The sequence below is a fragment of the Lepisosteus platostomus genome, chromosome 10 (assembly GCF_059453375.1).
Source record: "Lepisosteus platostomus isolate fLepPlt1 chromosome 10, fLepPlt1.hap1, whole genome shotgun sequence".
Classification (NCBI taxonomy): Eukaryota; Metazoa; Chordata; class Actinopteri; order Semionotiformes; family Lepisosteidae; genus Lepisosteus; species Lepisosteus platostomus.
Genome location: NC_142620.1, coordinates 14,212,501 through 14,233,213, shown reverse-complemented (window position 1 = coordinate 14,233,213; position 20,713 = coordinate 14,212,501). Strand labels below are relative to the sequence as shown.

Sequence of the window (20,713 nt, the reverse complement as noted above, 5' to 3'; positions counted from 1 at the left end):
CGAAGTAAAATATGCATTCCTCCCATCCCATTTAGAGGGTTTTCAAGTATGATTCTTTAAATCAGCGTAATCGGTATGTTGGTTGATATAAGAACAAAAGAATAGATTTTTTTCCATTCAATTTACCATATTTTAGCTCTAAAGCCTTTAGGGGCCAAAAGTGGGGGGCCTGCATTTTATTACTCTTGACAGTCATCTACATCATGCTCGATTGCCTTCTTTAGCCTTTAGTGTGCAATTGAAGGATCATCTGCTAAGAGACTTGTGCTTTTGCTTGCCTCCTTCCCTGTAATTAAGGCATTTAATACATTTCACTCTCGGATGTTATAAAAGTGAACTGTGAAGGTACATGAAATGAGCCACTTAAGAGTTTAAGCTTAGAGTCTTTATCCATTCATCAAACAACTTTCTTCTCTTGATAGTTTTTAATAAAATGTAAGTAGGACGTTCCAAGAATCATTAAATGAAAGTGTGAGATGCATCCATTTAGCTGGGTTTAGAGGATTTTATCATCTAACCCATTACTTACAGTCCAGCTTTCACAGAAAGTCTGATTAACTGTTGCACAATGGAAAAGTTGATAAAACACAATTTCATATCCTCCACCAAAATTTCATTAGCTTCATAATGAATATATATAAAAAAACATGCAATCGGGAACTTGGCTTTTAGCCAAATTGTGGCTAAAATGATATAAAACAATGTTTTATTAAAACTTAAATGTTTAAAATGCTAGCAGGTAAAATGGTTTTAATACACAGGGAAAACTGAAACATTTGTAATTAAGGGGTTCCAATATTAAAGCAGGTCCTTATGCTGATAGATATTTAGAGCCTAGTTTCTGGATCTTTGCATTCATTAAATTGAAGTAAAATGTTAAAAATCTCTCTGATTTACCGAGGCTTAAAATTTTCTTCAATAATTAACATTGAAGGTACTGTTTTGAAAAACAAAGAACGATAGAATACAAAAACAATACAAATGAAGGAGAACGGGTTACATTTTTACTCGTAAAAAGATGCTTCGATGTTTAAGAAGGTATTGTTTATATAAATAAAAAATAAACTCATGCTAACAATCCATACATATTGACAAGAATAACAGAAAAAGTCCATGTATGCATGATTTATCTTTTTTCAGTACACTTACACTATTTGTCAGAGGGCTATCTTTCTGTCAGGAAAATAATACGATACATCTATTGCCACATTCAGGGTGTTTGAATTTCTTTGGGTAAAAGCAAACACATATTCAAAAACATTTCACCCATCAAAGTTATTCTGTTATGGTGGGTTTTACAAAAAGCCATTTTAATAAAATCCTACTGCTTTGGGTGCCCCTAGACAGGATCTTGCACAAATGACAAATGTTGCTGACTTCTGCCTCAAATGAAACCCGGAAGGTCATCACTGAGAAAACAGAGCACCACAAGTCTGACGACATAAATCTTGAAAGCTGACAAAAAAATGTAAGTTAATTTTTAAAAGTTCCGTAACAAAACAGGAATTCATTCGAAAGGCATGCAGTGCCTCTATTTTCTTTAGGGAATCTTTCCATTTTCAACTGTCAGAAATGCTAGGTGCCTTTATTTTGCATTGTTAATTTTAAATAGTATTTTTGTGTCAAAGTCGTTTTTAACTTCACAGTTTCAGGGAGAATTTCTTTAATGCACGCATGCAAACCAAATAAAAAGCAATGGAAGCTTAGCAAAAGATAAATCCTCAGGCAGAAGAAACTTAAAGTGAATGGATTATGAAAGAGTATTAAAATAGCAATAATAATATTTAAAGGTACACATCATATAGCATGCATTACATGAGCATACTGAGTAAAACTGTGAAGTAATACTTTTCATAGGAAAGTGCACATGTACTTCTAAGTAAAAGGAATTGTCAATCTCTTAAGGTAAAGAAATACAATTAAAATTTTGCCAATTTGAAAATGTGATGAAAATTACCTTAAAATAATATATGTACAGTAATACATATAGTGGACATGGAAAAAAAAGGAAAACCTCTTGGGTAATCAAGGGCTTCCACACAGGTGTGACTCATGTGTTAATTAAGCAAATAATGTCCCAGCATGTTTAGGGTGAAGCATATAAATACTGGAGAGGCCTGTTTGTCTATAATTATAGCTAGTATGGCAGCAAAAATAAACCTCAGTAACTTGGAAAGAATGATGATTGGATTGTTGCAGTGTGTTTGGCAGCAGCATCACTGACCCAAGACAGACCAACTTGCTGATGTTTCATGAGCAACGGTGGTTAATGTGATGTTAACATGGAACTCCAAGGGAAAGACATTGGCAAAAGGCACCAGTGGGCAGAAGCACATACTCCAACATTGCGATATCTGTGCTTTAATTCCAAGTGCAAGGCAAAACAGGTGAACAACAACAGACCAATTTACTGCAAATTGAAACCCAGGGCTTGAGCAGAAAGATGAACCACAAACAGTCTGCGGAGAACTCCACAGAACAAGATACCACTGTCTGGTTGGAGTGCACCTGGTAATGCACATTTGTGAGTCAGGTGGTGCAAAGGGAACAGGCAATGAGCTACATAACAGTGCTGAAATGTGATAGGGTCAGATGAATCATTCTTCACCATGTTGTCAACAAACAGAAGAGTGCACATGTGGCACCAACTTAAAGAACTCGGCAGCCCTGAGTGCTTGGTTCCAACAGAGATGGGTTCTGATGGCTCATTAATGTTTGCAACAAATTTCCCTGGCCTGGTTTGGGTGGATTCATTCTCTTATAAGGCAAGGTCAAAGCTAACTAATAACAGGACTAACAGTACTGACTGATAATCTTCAACCTGTGTTGACACATTTGTTTTCTGCAGCAGAAGGGGTGCCTTCCAAGATGTCTCCATTCACAGAACATGTGGTCACCCAATGGCTTGATAAACACGGCACTGTTGTTATCCATGTTTCATGGCCTTTTCAGTCACTAGATCTGAACCCAATTGAGGATTGCTGGGATTTCCTGGTGACACTTATTTTTCACCGCCATCAACCTGGTGCAAGTTACTTTCTCATGATATTTATGCACTGTCATGAATACTTCTCATAATATTCACAAATAAATACAACCACATAATATTTAAAGGAATCTTAATCTCTGCCCAATTTTGCTGGGCAATTTTTTTGCCTGTAGTAAGACTTGTGAGTTAAGGCGAGTTGGATGTGAAAGTCAACAGCAAACAGAGAACCGCTCAAGAGAAGGTGTAGGCTGTTATATCCAATAGCATACAAGTTCCATAAAGCCAAATGTGTTCTATTTAAAGAACATTCCCAACACATTTGTATATAGGTCACACCATGGAGGACCAGAAGCAACCCACAAAGGATTACTATCCAAATTCCTAGTTCTTTGTATCATATAAATGCATTGGAATTAACATTTAAGATACATGTTAGATGACAATAAAACTAGACCCTTGAGAAGATTTGTGCAATTTGAACAGTAGATGAGAAGGGAGAACAGCACTCTATACAGTGCGTGCACAAAACATGTGTAGTCCATTATCTTCAAAAAAGTTCAAGTTACTTCAAAAAAGTAGAAGAACATTTTTAGAGGAATATGTTAAATAAGCAAAAGGCCAAGAATCAGTTAGAAAATATTTCAGATCGTTGAGAGCTACTAAAACTTCAATGCAGCACCCAAAAAAGCCACAGACATTTTTTCGAATGTCCAGTGACTTTATTATAATAATGCCTATTTGAAAAGAAACATACCCGCCATTAGAGGCAGAAAATATCCTGAAATCTGATTGGTCAATTTAGTGTTCATTCAATTTGGCCCCTAGAGACTGTGTATCATGTGTATCATGATCACCCAAATCCTAAATCTTTTAAAAGAAAAAAAACAACAAAACGCAAAACTAGGCCAAGTTGCCATGGTCTTTTGGATGCTGTATAGTTGACCACTGTCCTACACTGCATGAACCCTACAAATAAAAATAGCTACATTTAAGACAGATCTGCTCTCTTTACATTTATAAAGAAATTTGATACTGAAATATACTGAAAAAAAACATTCACACCTTTCCACACCTATCCTGACTTCACACCTCTTGATTGGCCTCTCTTTCTGTCCCCTGCTCCCGACTCTAACCCCTCCTCCCTCCCAGCCTTTGTTCTCCCCCTACATTACCTTTGCCTACTGCCTTGTCTCTCTCACACCTGAAGAAGGCTCCACGGCCGAAACGTTGTGTTTTTTCTCTCTTATTTTTTTCAGCATGGAATAAACCTATTACTGGTTCCTTTCCAACTCAACAGGTGCCCTACTTGCCAGATGAGTCCTACTGATCATTTTTGGGATGATGTATTAAAAATAGCTGTGGACAATAGCTTCCAAGGCTGTCATATAATGCTTCTAGCCTGTGACTTTCTCAGTAGGCTCCCATGATGAAACATGTTGATGACAAATTTTGATTTGTCAATATAACAAATTTACATGTCCGTTCAACAAAATGTAGGTACACCTCTTAGCAATAAAGCGTCATGCCCTCACTATAAACTACATGAAACTGTTGCCAGTTGGTGGGATGGAGAGGAGCCGATGATGGCAGTATCATAACATTTCTTCATGGAGAGCGACACAGAAGAGATGGAACGTATTTCCAAACTATAAGTTGTTTGACTGAAAAGAATGTTTGAGACAGCTGTTAACCCCTTTTTCTTTCCATTCAGTCCTCCTAATTTTAAAATATGGGTATTGAAGGATGGCACTGAGGGAAAGTCAGAACCACTGGATGTCACGTTTGTCATGTAATCCAAATAGCTTTCCATATGTAAAATGAAAATATGAATCATTTTAAAGCTTAAAGATGATTGTGCATTAGCAGCCCATTCACCTCGGGAAAAATAATATTGTATATTTCAAGCATAAAGTAATGGTTCTGTCTTTGTGCAGAAATATCCAAAGGACATTCTGAGAAGACAATATAAATGACTTGGTTTAAAATGAACCCAAAAAGTAACCTTTTATTCGGTTTCATCTAAACCTGCTGAGACTTTACATCTGACTTCTTGTAAATCTCCACACAGCATGCACACACAAAAGCAGTCCAGAAAAAATATGAAATATGAATATGACCCATCAAGGAGCAGTCTCCTTTCTCAACTCAACAGTTATAGAATTAATAAACAATGAATTAACCTATTATATATATATATCAGTAAGAGGAACAAGAAGGGCTTTGAAAACAATCTTGAAGAATTGTGTTCTTGATCAACAATTTGCTTCTTTCAGTCTTTGTTGCCTACATGACATTGTTTTTCAATTAAATTTAATCTTTCTCCGTCTCAAACTGAGGCAATAAGGACCTTTCCTGCATGACCAGATGTAGTGAATTTCTTCAAGATTGCTCCTACAGTTGTCCAGACTCATTGGATCAGCAGTGACCGTGTCCTCAGGGCATCTCTTCTTGGGTGACATTTTCTGTCTGTCCCCTGTGCCCTCGTTGGCTAGCCCCCCCTCAAACAAAACCTAACTTAAGTGTCTTCTTCATAACCTGGAACTTGTCCTCATAAAAGCATCGGTGAAGAGACTCAATCACACTTGCCAAGTTAACAGCAAGTTGCATTGATAATTATTAATGTAAGAATTTTTTATCTACATTGGATTTGTAGTGTTAAGGGACTTGTCCAACTGAATATGTTGAGAAATAAGCTCCATAAAGGCACTGTGTTCACTTTGTCTTCCTGAGAAGCAGCGTTCACTCAAGTGACTGGAAGATCTAAAAGAGAATATTATAGAACTCAAACAGTAAAACAACACAACTAGGAAAACAATTTAAAAAAGAAGTATGAGGAAAAAAAGACTAGTTTGAATATTTAAGGTAAAAAAATTAATGCCATCTGGATATGAATACAGAAAACAATATTCAAGAAGCATTTTCCATGTATATTCAAGGTGCTTATCTGAGTGATGATTACAACATACTCATTTTTGCATTACGCAATTAGCTTTACTTTAAAATAATTCAGGAGAAAACCGGAACCTAAAAGATGTACACCCAAATACTCAAAATTATATAAATTTAAGCATAAACTTGGCTTCCACAATTTGTTCCACATATTTAAGCCAGAAAACACTCAAATAGATCACTGATGTGTACTCTGTGTAAGTGAAATATGAATGGCTTTAAATGAAACCATATGAGAATTACAGCAGTTGTGTAACCTTAAATAAAATTATCAAAGCCCACAGAAAAAAACCCAAAAGAAATAAAAAAGAACAGTCTGCCTTGATGTTGACAATTTCAACTGGTCAAGACTTGTAATATATGACACATACACAAAGTCCCAACCTCATCGCATAGTAGTGATAAATGAGGCATATTGTGCCATTATATTGCTATAAATCATTTTTGTCAACTACTGACAGCTTTTATCAGATATAACCTTTTCAAGCTTCTATTAGACTGCTAACATTTTCAACTTTGACACATTTGTAGTTTACAAATTCCACAGCTGATTAACTCTTGGCAATGGCAGACTCCCGTCACTAGTCATTTATAGTGTAGGTTTCATCATCTTATTTGGTAGCAATTGCACTCTCATAATGTAGAGACATGCAGCTCATTATTGTAATTATTTTTGTACTTTAAAAATACAAAGCAGTCTTGCATTCTTGTACTACATTCACATGTTTATATTAAAAAATAACAGCTTAAATTATTTTGAAAAAATATTTGGCTGCAAAATATGGACAAATATTTTTCTGGGGGCCATTCGTAGAAAAAGTAACAATAAAATAATTCCAATAAACACTTACTACATTATTCACTTTCAACCCCAAACTTGCCACAGTCTTCAAAAGATTAAAGTATTTAATGGTTTAACAAAAAACAGAGGTTCGCGATGTATTTAGATATCATCTTAAGATCCAGGGAAAAGCCAGCTTTGAAGTGGATCTTTAACATGTCTGCAAAGTGACCTAAACAATAACGCAGTCTTGCTGTCATCCAAGAACTGCAGGACTGAAAGAGATACATCTTCCTTGCAAAAACAGCCATGTTGAGAGAGTACATGCTTTCTTTAAGTCTACTATGCTTTTAGGAGACACACTGAGAAGATCTGATTACCTGCAGACTTGAAACCGAGCCCATGTTTAAAAGGGATACTGTCTCTAGCAATTCCAGTCAGGCTAAAGAGATCTGGATGTTGGTTGTGTGACCACTGGAAGCCTGGTACTTCACATGATATTAGTTTTGATAAGAACTAACTAGACATCAAACTTAGATAATAAAACCCAATGAGACAGGCTCAGGCTCCATGGAGAGGAGAGTTCTGTAGTGACCCTCCTGCGGCAGATTGCCTCTTTATTATAAACGCCAAATGCTTGAGAAATATTGGGCAAAGGACAGCTTACTTCAGCATCAGACTACAAATATCCTTATTCTGACATCTCCTGCATGCCCTTCCCTGACAAAGTACCAAGTCCTTTATTTCAATAAAAAATGTCCAAATCAACCAGACTATGCGACAGTAATTTGACAATTGAGATGTAAATGACAAAACAAGACAAACTGTTCATATAATTGGCAGATATATCATGCAAAAAAGGACATGGCTATTCAACCTTCATATCTAAGCCTGGTGATGGATGTTCCAAAAGGAACACAGATGCCCACCAGTAAACAGAATTATCTACAAACACAGTCACAATAGGGAAAACCATACAAACAAGACAGAAGGACATACTTGTATTGACATGTGTAACAGAGCTAGCTACTACAGTGCCAAACAATAACGGTTTCCTTTAAAACAAATTTTCTTCACTTTATTTCTGTCTCTATTGTGACTTGGTCGGTATTTCCATCCCTTTAGTTTATTTTCAAACAGTCAGTATAAGTAATGTTCAGATTAATTTTTAAACAGTTTCTTCAGTGATCATGATGACAGGAAAATCTTCAATGTCAGTCAAAAGTTAAGTATTATTTTCAATCATGAATTACAAGTGATTCTACATTATGAAGGCAGAGGGAGACCTTTGGAGTTCTTAAAACTAATAACACTGAAAAACTGTAATAAATAAGTTACCATTCCAATACTTTTTTGTAATACACGTTTAATATATTTCTGTGAACTATTTTTGTCAAACTACCAAATTTAATGTAATTATATATTTATTTAGATAATTTCGCTTGGATTATCAGGATTTCAATTATTTAAGAGATGTAATACCTCAATTTTGCGAGGGTTTGAATCTTCAAATGCTCAAGAAGTGTTTGATATACACTTTAATTAAATATCTCCACATTTTTTCAGTAAAACTATACAAGAGAACAATGAAAATGAATACTGACAAAAAAGTTAAAAATGGCTACACATTCACATTAAATCTATATATGAAATAACTGTTGTAACACGAAATCAGATCCATGCATGGTTCTGTTGCAAGCAAGATTTAACCCCATTTACTATTGTTAAATACATGTAGCTTCATGCATTTAATATTCAGCAGCATGTGAATAATTTTTATGCAATTCTGATTGCTGGAAAGATGGATAACTCAATTATCAGCACATCTATCAGAACATTCCCTGGCATAAAAAGCTACCAAAAAGATTGATGACAAAGAAAGTCCAATGGCTTTTTTGCCATAATATCCAGGCACTGGGCCTGAAAATATTTTTTGCTGTCTTCGTAGGCAAAGCTTCATTACCCATAACTCCACTGAGAAGAGTTTATTATGAGGTTACTGTTTTGGCACGACTATTGTTTGCGTGATAAATGTTGTTGGGGAAAGCATTAAAGAAAAAATGAGCTATTATGTCATTGCAAAACAAAATACCACTGTTGTTACTGCTTATCTAAAATTTGTATGGAATTAACAGTTATTTTATTATTTTGTTTCATATGTTTACCTTACCCAATGAAAACTGATCAAGGTAATTCCTTTCTTGATTAAGTTATTATATAACATAGTATTGCCATCTTTTTTTACTTCAAATTCCTCCTTTAAAGTTAAAAGTTAATTCTAATGGCTGCACAAAAAGTACAGTATTAGCTATATTTTTAAGAAGACAAGAAACAAAACAGAAGATGCACTTATGATTGCAATAGTAAAAGGTTACTCTTATGCTAAATTAAGTTACCTGGCCTTTAGGATTTTAATAAAAGAAAAAAATCTTCTGTCTTCCAAGAAACATCAAGTGAAATTATCCATATAATGAAGAAAGAGGGAGATTATGTCATCCTCGTGTCTTCTGAGGTAGCTTGACATCATGACTATATATGATGTAGCAAGGCCCAGAGATCAGGGGGTTTTAACTGTCCCTACACAGATACGGTATCAACAATGGGAGAAAGCATTCAAAATGTCAGATGTAAATGTCAATTAAAAATTACAAGGAGCTCTGAAAGGTAGGGTCTGAAGGGGTTGACATTCTTTGACATCGTGGAGTGTATCTGACCAAGCCTTTGGCAAACATTACAGGATCTACGCTGTCAGCTCTTATCGTACATAAGCTCAGATGCTTGTCGAATCTGAATGAGAAGTACCCGGGTGGCTGGAACTGAAGCCTTGCGGTTATGCAAAAGAAGGCTGGGGGCACTCTCTAGGCAGACACGTGAGGTGATGTTTGGGGAAAAAAACACAAACACCAAATAAATTGTTGTCTTCTATAATGATGGGAGACGTGCATCTACAAGGGCATTTGATTTATTAAAAACAACTCAATTTTTTTTTTCTCACTCCACATGCTGTACAGTATATACATGCACACATGTAAGTATAGAACTACAAAACACTAGTTGTCAACTTTTTATAATGTGCATATTCACTGCAGTTAAAAACTAATGAATTTAGAGACCTCTTTCTCTCTTTCAATCTACTGCAGGTAGCAGAATATCTTAGCATGGATTTTCAAAACTAAAAAGAAAAAAAACAAAACAGAACTATTTGGCAAATGGTGAAACCAATAATCACACATACTGTAGGATGGTTCAACACATGCACAGGAAAAACATCTTACTTTTCACTGTATAAATGATGAATTAAGCTTCATGATCGATTGCAAATTTTAAGATCACTATGATGTGTTTTATTAAAAATGTATCACCAAGTACAAAATGCCTCACAGTCTAGGAATGTTCCATATAAGGAGCCAAAATAACACATTTCACCGAGAATAACACTTTGTTAATTCAGATTTTACAGAACACATTTTTCCAGGGCATTTCACATTTCAAATGAACAATGAGGAATACAGCATCATATTTTTGCAGTTTTGAGCTCCCATTTTCAATGTCACGCCACAGAAAGTTGAATACTGTAAGCCCTTGCTTAATCGCAGTTCACTGATTTTTGAATCACAGTTCTTCCATGATGACAATCAGCTGGAGACAGCACAGCTTGAAATTTCTTTTAAAGTATGTGATTTTCAACTAAAAGATAAATACAGAGTGGTAAAGTCTCGACACTGTAGATAATTATCATGCATTATATACAATTTAGATGTAACTCATTCTTTTAAGAACACAATACTCTGTGAAATTGCAGAAGTTTCATACAAATAAGGTGTTATATTAGTAGGTAGTCTGCTTTAATCACATTTCATTTTTGATTGTTCTGAAACAAACTTTTTTCTTAGACACACCAAAGAAATCTAAAATAAAAAGATAAAAGTATGACTTATTGCATTGAAAGCACATTTACATATTCTTACCAACATACTAATTAGTCACCAAGGGCCTGATTTACCAGCGGTGGTAAGGAACCAGCTAACAGGTAGGGGCAAAAAAAGTTGCAAATGCAAAGGTCAAACTAAAAAGATGTAAAAATATAAGTCTATGCTTGAATATAATCTATATTTAAAGAAAAATGACCGTTCAATATGATTAACCTTAAGGCGGAAAACTAAAAACTGGCAAGTTTTCTGAAATCAGTGTTTATTCTTTAGTAAACTTGTGACCAACTTTTCAAAATCAGGGTCCAAGTTTTATCATTTCATCAAGCTACACTGGGGTTTCCGAGACAGACTTTTTGAAAACACTTAAACCTTTTAAACATGGGCTCATCTTCTCTATTTATAACATGATTTCCAAAATAAATGATTTAGCAAAACCTGTTCTTTGGATTCCGAAAGCTTGTGACAGATGGGAAAAAAGAAAATCCTTGAATCCTCACATTTAAGCAATTCACCTCTTGTACACTGGTGCCCGTTTTGAAATAAGTATTTGATTCTGGTTTAAGATGTTTTTTTACTCTGGCTGCACACAGTGCAAACTCGGACTGGCCTGAAGTCCCTTGATGGAGCTCTAAGGTCAAAACCTTCCAGCATCATACCAGTGTGTCAAAATATGTCAGCAAACCGTCACACTAAAGGAAGAAGAATGACCTTTCAGTTCTTCATATTTGAGGCCGCCAATGAGGCCCATAGATACTGCGTATGCATGAGCAGTTTTTCCAAGCTGCCTGACACCGAGTTCCTGTGGTCCTTCCGTGCCTGTATACTAAACGGCAAGGTTAAATCTCAGTGGTACCAGTTTCTACACCCATCATGGCCATGTGGAAATGCCTGACATTTGGAGCCATTCTACATTCGGACAACATGTGGGCAATATTCTACTTAGTCAGGATATCACACTAGATGATGACAGAGGATTTCCCTTGCACACGATGAACCAGAGAAACGTATTCATACCAATAAATCAGTCTTTGCATTAACATTTGTTCTGTATGTTAAGCATGAGATTTACTGCTTATATTTTATTTAAAAATGACATGCGCTTAGATTCCTATATTTTTCTAAATCAAATATTTTCAGAGACAATGAAAATACAAATGTGTCAAGCATCAAAGTTAGAAAATTATTTCCAATGCCCCCTGAAGGAGGTCAAATGATCATTTTGAATGTTTCCTCCAGTGAGGACCCAGATGTTATTTTTGTCCTGTGGGCATCAAGAAAGCTCATGATAACAGATGTGTTGAATTAATCACTGATTTCCCTTCAAAAACAATATCTGTACATGAAAAAAAAAAACGTTTGTCTCTTATGAATTTAATTCTTCCTAAATTTGCATTTTCCTTCTCATTTTTTAATGCTGCCTCCATTGAAAATGGCATAAATGATTTAGATCAGTCACAACTTCCTTTCAAATCTCCATTAATCTTTTTTGTTAATGAGAATAATGCGCCTTTGTTTTAAAGATTAAAAGTGACAAACTCTACCTGTTCCAGTAGCTCCAAAACTGGTCATTCAAGTAAGTGCGATGACTTTGGTCATCCCCAAATGAAGCTTTGCTTTCAATCCAGTGAATGATGTGACCTTCAACAGCTGTTTGTATAAACAAAAAGTTAATAGTTAACACCAATATCATTGGGTTTCTTTTAATTGGGGGTTGCAAACAGCATTTATAAATGCTTTATAATTTAAATACGTTTCTAATGTAATAAATGTTATGATAACCAATTTGTATTGTGGATTTACTGGATATTAGAGATAACATCTTAATCCTCACAACAGCCTGAACAATATCTGTAACTCTAACCCTAGGGTTAGTAGTATTTTATATATTTTTTTTTATAACATCAAGAAAATCTTTATATATTTAATATTAAATATATTCCTGCATATATTAATGTCTATTGAGTAGTTATTAATATTCACTTAAAGCAAAGTGTTTCCTGTATTATTGTTTGTAATTGTCAGGTGGTGGAGAATTTGACAATTTCATAAATAAGAAGAAAGCAAAACATGAGTCTTGTTAAAGTTCTTTAAAAAGATTCTGATAACTAGGTCAAACATGCTTTTCCATTACTTCAATAAATTAATCATAAACTGCCTTAAAGAATTTCACCCAATTTTGATGCCTATAGTATTATATTCAACACAAAGGCATGCTTACATATGAGCTACCATTATTTAAAAAATACTTATTCTGTCAGAATAGGGAGGATTTCACTATTATTGTTATTGTTATTATTATTATTAGGATATAGTGGATACGTAATTATTTTACCATGCTCAAATCGATTAAATTCGTTATTCGTTATAAGAAATTTGCTTATTTATCTTTTTATTTAAGTCTATGGAAGAAATCAAATATTAGCAAATCATCATGACTAGTAAGTACATACTGTACAATACCTGATCTGCCAAAGAAGAGAGAGAAAAGATAGACAAAAATAATTACCAATGCAAAACTAAAATTCTTGGCAAAAGACACAGCTTTTACTTATTTTTTTCAACGAAGTTTGATATACACACCTATAGGTACCTCCAAAATTATGTCAGGTGTCTTGTCGTAGCCCTTAATACGTAGCTGATTTTCATCTGGAAGGACACATTTGTTAGTTTTCTTTTTTAGTACAGTGCTTTAGCACAGTGAGCACAGTGACAAATTTCAACATTAAAAACCTATGACTACATTTTAATGGTTTAAAAAGGCATTAAACCAAAATCAAATTTAAAATGATAAATAATAGTAGCATATAAATAGATATGTAATTAAACTTTAGTAATATTATTCACTGTACCTTATGGATATCATTAAAAACATGCAAAACATATGTAAACATTCACCACAGCCAAAGGTCAATTGTTAAAAGTCAATATACTGTTACACACAAGACTACCATGAATCCAAAATCTGCCAGAAGTTCTGATGTGACCAAATCAATAGGGCATGTGCAGTAATGATTTTTAATTGATTTTGTCATGGGGGAGGGTTGGTATGAAAACTGGTGGCAGTATCTGATTTCTAAATCCCAGATCCCTAAAAAATCAGAAGTGAACTAAGGGTCGGAACACATTATTCTACTACAGCTAAGCAAACACTATTTTTAGCAAATTCAAGGGCTGCATGTCATTCACAAAATAATGAAGCAATGAGAGAAGCACAAAAATATTACATACTATTCTTTGCACTCTGCAATTTGTGTTCTACTCTTTGCAATCCCTGACATGTTAAAACAGCAGAATTTTTACAAATTAATTAAAAGAAGACAACTACAATTTGTTTTTAGTTAGTGGTATTTAATGGTAATACAATTAACCTGCTAGTCTTTGTTCATCCATTGTCCTTGACTCCTTGAGTTATTCAGCTATATCTCTGGAACACCTGATTTCTCCATTACATTTCGGGATGACCTGGTCATTCAATTCCAGGCATGCCTTTCTGTCTTCACCCATCCTCAACAAATGGCTAAAGCAAGTAACAGGGAAGGCTGTGTGGTCTCTCTTAACACCTACTGGGCTGTTGACATTGTCATGCAGCCTATTCGCCTTTTTACATCACCTTTGATTAAAATTAATGGCCCATTCCCACTGTTGGGTAGCTTATTTCCAATCCATTTATCAACCGAGGACAGTGGTTTCACGGCCAATGTGCTGAAACTCTTGACAGTTTTAGAACACTTCACTGTTGTGCTTCATGAAAGGTCAGCACTTTGAGCCCAAATAAATGATATCTTCTTAATGACATACGGAATCCTTTTGCTCCTTTTCAAGCAGACAAGGTACGCAAATAATTTCCATTAACTCTGCCCCATCTTTGCCAGGGAAAAAAACAACATTGTAACTGTACTGATCCACAAAACAATGTTTAATCATTCATTTTTCATAATATGTAGCTAATCTGAATTTTAAGAAAAAAAATATTCTTGAGAATGAGAAGCTACACATACAAAAAACTACAACATTCATTATTTTCTTCATTATTTTATATGCCTTCCTAATACTGAGTGGGACTGATTGTAGTACTTTTTGACCAACTGTTGGCACCTTATTGAATTTGTATAGTTTAAATGATACATCAAAGGGCAATGAAAGTTTGTTTTCCCTTTTGCCTTAATAAAAACTGCTATAAATGTTTCACATATTTTCATTACAAATGAGTACAAGGTCATTCCATTCATTCTTCTGGCTTCTTTTACTGATCAGGCCCCTTCCGACGGCAAACCTTTTTTATTTAGGGGTATTATTCACCTTTCCTCCCTTTTAAAATCTCTGAAGGTTGAGGTTAAAAGCAAAATCTGAGAACATCAAAAAGCAATACTAGGTAAGTATTAATGCACATTTTTGAACTACTTATTCTATAAAATATTAATTGCTGGCTAGTGCATGCACTGAACATAAAGGCGTATTGGATAACTGAGTTCCTGCCTGTTTGTTAATCAATAAAAGGTAACATGCACAGCATCAATCATCTTTGACTGTTTGTGCACTCCATAATAGACTGTAAACCAGGTCTCATTTTCCTTAAGTGAACAGATGCTGAAATCTTCAAAGCAGAACTAAAAGTTTCTAATATTAGTTCTTACCTAGAAAGGACAGGTTTCTCTCTCTAAGCATATCCCGCAACAGGATTTCATGTTCCTGTCCAATGGCACTGGAAGATGGCTGTTAAGGATGTTATTTTGTTAATATAACATAAGCTGGTCTGAATTCAGAAACATAAGAAACACATTTGATATCTCCGATGAGACAGAAAAGGCCAAAACATTTTTAATGAACATATTAATCAATAAGTCACTTCTCCTGAATATTCAGCATTAGTTTCCCAAAATCTTATCTGCCTGCAATGATTTATTGTGCTCCATCATTTGCTACACATATATTAAACATTCACAAAAGCACAGCAATGCTAAACATAAAGGCAATACTGTTCTCTAAAGTTTTGGACATTATTGTTTTTAATTCACATCAAGAAAAAGCAGTCTGAGACCTTTAAAATGGAGTCTGCACCCAAATGCAAAGATAGTTGAGGGGATATAATGTTCAGATGTTTGAGAAAAACTTTTGGGCACCCAAAACAAACAAGCTATTTTTTTTATTCTGGAGGGCATTATTCTTTGTTTATATTTTTAATATCATGTTGTCACCTGACTTTCAAATTTTCCAGTTTCTTTTCCTTCAAATCTCTAAATCCTGTCAAACCAAAAGAACTCATTTGTAAAAGTGACTATCTTCATATTTTAGTATTTTCATGCAAGGCCAGATATCATCTTGGCAATCAACATGCAGTTTTTTTCTGAAGTGCAAGACTCTAGTCAATTAATCTAAAAAGTGTCAGGTCTACACTTAATTGACAAAACAGAGAGGCTATTGCATCAGAATTTAAAAATGAAGACATTGTATTTTTACACATCTCAATACCTCCTTGTTTTCTGTGTTCATTTGAACTCATTTCACTGTAAAGATGTGTTTCCTGCATCAGAACATAAGAAACGCTACATGTAATATCATATAATTCAGCTGTAATTCTGAAACAACCTAGGCTATTGGCTTCAACAACATTGGTGGGCAACTTGCTCCACACCCACAACTCTTTTTGAAAAACGGCCTCCTGTGACCAGTTTCCATCGGTGGCCTCTGGTTCATACTTCATTGTGGATTCTGAAGTAGTTATTTGATTTTAATTGCCCAAGCCTTTCAGAATTTGGAATAATTGAATCAGATGCCCTTGTTATCTTTTGTGCAAGATCAAAATGATGCAGTATATTTTATCATTTCAGTGTAGAGTATTCTACCAAAACAGGATTATACAGTACGTGGTCAAACTTTTCTGTACCCTTGAAGACAAAAATGATTCAGAACCTACAGACATCCCAAACAAGTATTGAATGATTTACCCTCGGAACAACATGGAGACAAAAATGGAAATAAACACACTGACAGAAGTATGTGGCTTCACAAGAACAGCTATAATGGTCATAAGAGGACTATGTAGCAATAAAGAAAGGCACAATGGTGAATAAAAGAAATACTAAACAGGATCCCAAGAATACACAAAAGAGAAAACATATTAAAGAAGAATACCCCCAAAAAAATAATTCAAACCTAAATAAAGTGCACCAAGAGATAAATAAGATGGTTGCAAGAGACAAGATATTCCAAAAGTGATTTCTAGATTAAGTGTGAGTTGACTTCAAGGGAGTTCCTGTTTCAAACACTGCTAAATAAAAGGAGGTTGCTTAATATGGGACAATTTACTTTGCATTAAATAGACTGGCAAAGTCAATGCATTTGTGATCAGAGGTTTAGAAGGTTCTCCAAGAAAGAATGTAGTTTGCTAGGCCCTCAAGCAGACTGTATTTCTAAACTACAGTTTAATATCAATTTTCTTCATGCTGGTGAAGAAAAGCTTCAGACAGCCCAGTCAATGAGATGTCAACAGTGTGATGTACTGTGCGTGATTTATTTGAATGACTTTCTAAAGCATACGAAAATATGTCTTTAGTATTGTGAAAGAAAAACAAATGGAACAAAAATCCTATTTTTGCAAGACTTTTTTTTGTTAAATGAAGGCATCAGAATCCTGAGAAGTTCAACATTCTGTAAAATAATCTTTGAGACAGGTTGAGGGGTAGAAAAATAAACAGCACAATTTTAGATTTTTTTCCAGGACAAAAGTGAAGCTCACTGTCAAATTTTCAACAGTCCAATTATGTATCGCTATTCAAAAGTTTATTTTCTATTTTTCCAAATATTTTTGCACTAATTGCAGAAAGGGGACATTTTACCTGTGAAAGGGGTTGCTATGGAAACCACGCAGCTGAGCAAGGTTGCTGTGGCAACACAAAGAATGAGAAAAGTTCTAAGTCAGCATTATTTTATACAAATTGTTATTTATACACAATAAGTAAAATGCAGCCATTACCTATGTTTACAACATCCAGCCCTCATTTGTGTTCAACATATTGGTTTATAATAAAGCTTGAAGCTGGTGTTCATTCAGTATTAGCCTTTAGACTAATAGCCTTTAGAATTAGAGAGTTCAAGGTGAACAACAAGTCTCAGAGGAATTACGCTCCTCTTGTCTGGGTAGGTGGATGTAGGGTAGCAACCTCTCATAGGGTATAGGTTATTTTAGTTTCATAAGAAAACTGTATTTGATACTTTAATATGCCAATTAAATAAATGGCATACATTAATTTGCACTTAGAAGACATTTTGAATAATGAAAAATTTAGGCGGATTCACTGGTCCACATTTTACATTTATGAAGGGCAGTCTGCATATATTCATAATGCAATACTTCTAAAACAAGATCATCAGGCACAGAATACTACAATAGCAACTTCAAATTGCTGCAAATTGCTAGTATACAATTTGCTTAGTAGTTCAGGTGGGTAGCTGCATCAGCATGCGGAGGCTGCAAAGGAACAAGTAATAGGTTTACTCCATGCTGAAAAGAGAAGAAAGAAAACACAACGTTTCAGCCGTGGAGCCTTCTTCACTTCTTCTTTCTTCTCTTTTCAGCATACAATTTGCTTATATTACAGTGTAAGTTTAAAAAGTAACAGGAAAATGAATATAATCTTTTCCAAAGCAACTTTCCTATAGAAAATTAAAGTGTGTCGCATGAACCTCAGCAAGTACATTTATGCAGAATGCAGAAATGCAGGAATGGGAAAAAAGTATTAATGCAGGCAGGGGACAGTTTGGGACACGGTTAATCAGATAACAGCACTAAATTCCCCTAGCATTTTTTTAAATTGTTTGTTTTGTTGCTTGACTTATCTACCTAATCAGATTGAGCTTCTGAAGAACTGACACAGACAAGCCATGCAGCCAAAAGTTCTCTATAAACTGGACTGAAACTGGGGCTTTTCATGTTTGCAGTTTATTCAGCTAAGAACTGTCCAAGGTCCTGAACTCTAAACTTCCTTACTTTAAACACTGAATTAGCTCAAATATGGTTTTTTAATTATTTGTCTATCCCATTCTGTCAAGATTAGAGATTCAGAAAATGGTTAGGCTTTTTATGGACTATAAAAGCCCTATGCCTTGGACTTGTCTTGAAATTGGCTATAGGAATTAACTTAAACATCCTGCTTTTTCATTGTTCACAGTAAATATTCCATAATCAACAGTATTTTACTGGGTAGAAATGCCTGTTTTGTGGTGGATATTAAAATGACAAATCTAGGTTATAGTAACTATCCTCATGTTACTTTACCGAATCCAGTGACAGCAGCTGTTGGATTTCAGTTTTCTAATGTTACCCACTTTCAGTCAAATCATGGCAAAAATACAGATTTCTGTGGGTAATTGTATCACTGTAATAGGACCCAGACAAATTAGTATTGGTGTTAGTATACAGTATTTGCATAAATTAACTGAGAGGCACAATGTTTGTGATATTACTGAAATAATGTATAAATGACATTTTGTTAAATAACCAACCTAGCTCATTTATTTTGTATGAACATTCTTTTCAAAAGGTATAAATTTTAATAAGCTTTTCCAGGACCTTAATAATTTAATAGAAAACAATGTACCTTTCTTTTCAGATGGAAGTTACACACCCTAAAAAACAGGAATCCCAGTTTCTAAGACATAGAACATTTACTTAATGCAGTCTGTGAACAAAGAAATGCATAATACACAGATCATGGCCCACATCTATACCTTCAACCCAGCTGATGGCATGCAGAGGGTGTATGAAACGCATTTTTTCTGAAGCAGAACTTTTATGTCAGGATAAGGTAGACACGTCTCATCCGCTGAATAGCTAGTCGTCAATTTCAGGCTTAAAATTTTATGGGGAAGGATACTGTTTGATGCAGTCTACCAACGGTCCATAACAGCAGTCATTTATTGTGCACTGTAAGAGAGTAAGAAATATTGTAGCATGGGGAAACTAAAAAGCCTATACACATTAAACTGCAGCAAAAAACTCAAACCGTGTGTATTCTTGCATGGCTGTTGAGCCCTACTTAATTTTATTAACAAAATATAAATTGAATACTTTATCCAACATTAAAGCAGGTTAAAGATATTTTACTTCTTAAGGTTGGCTATCATTCCAAAGGGAAAAATATTCTAAATTAAACAAGTTTTGAATTGTTGCCCTGTCTCCGATGACTTGAACATAGTTAAGTATAATAAATACCTGGTAGACTTGATTGGCTAGTTGTCGGTCACGAATTAAAGATGGCTCCCTTAGCAGGCTGTTTATAACAGACTTGGTGGCTGATTAAAACACAAGGGAGGGGAAAGAAAAAAAGAAAACTGTTAAGAAGCCATAGAGAGGTGGCTGAAAACAAAACCATTCGTGACAGGCCTGTGTCTTCATAAAGTGACTTGGAAAATAAGATACAGGGTCTAAAGACAGTGGAAAAAACACTTGCTGTTCAATGCATGAAATGACCTTTTCAGTAAAGTGGCAACTCAGCAGTATAAGGCATGCTTGAATATCATCCCAACTTTATACAAAGGCATTAGGCGCTTCACCCATCTCGTTCTGTTCAATTATATTCTATGGCTGCCCTTCCAATATAAATCACAGCCACTGCTGGGTTAAGGGGAAGCTTGCAAAAAATGATTTCATATTAACGAGCACACTTCCTTTAAAATGGAAAGCACATTTAAACATATCAACAGAAAAAAATGCTCAAATATATATTGATTGAAAGATCTTCATATAGGTGAAAATATTCTATTGTTGACAAAATCCCTGGTTTCTAGCCTCCAAGCCACGTTTTTTTTTTAATTTCTAAAATACATCTTAAAGTTGTGCATAAAATCTGTAATTCTATGGTAAAGTTAGCATATATTTTTACCATTATAAATTGAACAGCAAATTGATTCATTAAAACTGATAAGACATGAATTGTGAAAGATCAGATTGACATAAAAAATAGAATTTCCCCTATTTCTGTAGAAACACAATGTCCTTAGTACAATATTTTATGGTTTTAATTTACATTAAGATTTTCCTGCATGTAAATACTCATTTAAGAC

The 20,713-nt window shown here is 34.7% G+C and overlaps 1 protein-coding gene across 3 annotated transcripts in view; it reads right to left on the bottom strand.

Moving 5' to 3' along the window:
- The window catches only part of cdin1 (CDAN1 interacting nuclease 1), an 81,603-nt gene that overhangs the window by 21,920 nt on the left and 38,970 nt on the right, over window positions 1-20,713 (bottom strand). For 2 of the 3 annotated variants that reach the window (XM_088648348.1, XM_088648346.1), the window contains 5 exons: window positions 19,863-19,942; window positions 19,525-19,574; window positions 15,286-15,353; window positions 13,232-13,297; window positions 12,193-12,298 (listed from right to left, as the gene is read on the bottom strand). In XM_088648348.1, coding sequence (XP_088504474.1) covers window positions 12,193-12,298; window positions 13,232-13,297; window positions 15,286-15,353; window positions 19,525-19,574; window positions 19,863-19,942 — 370 coding nt within the window. Of the gene's footprint in view, window positions 1-4,974; window positions 5,750-12,192; window positions 12,299-13,231; window positions 13,298-15,285; window positions 15,354-19,524; window positions 19,575-19,862; window positions 19,943-20,713 lie in introns of those variants that run through there. The other variant, XM_088648347.1, reaches the window with a different exon arrangement.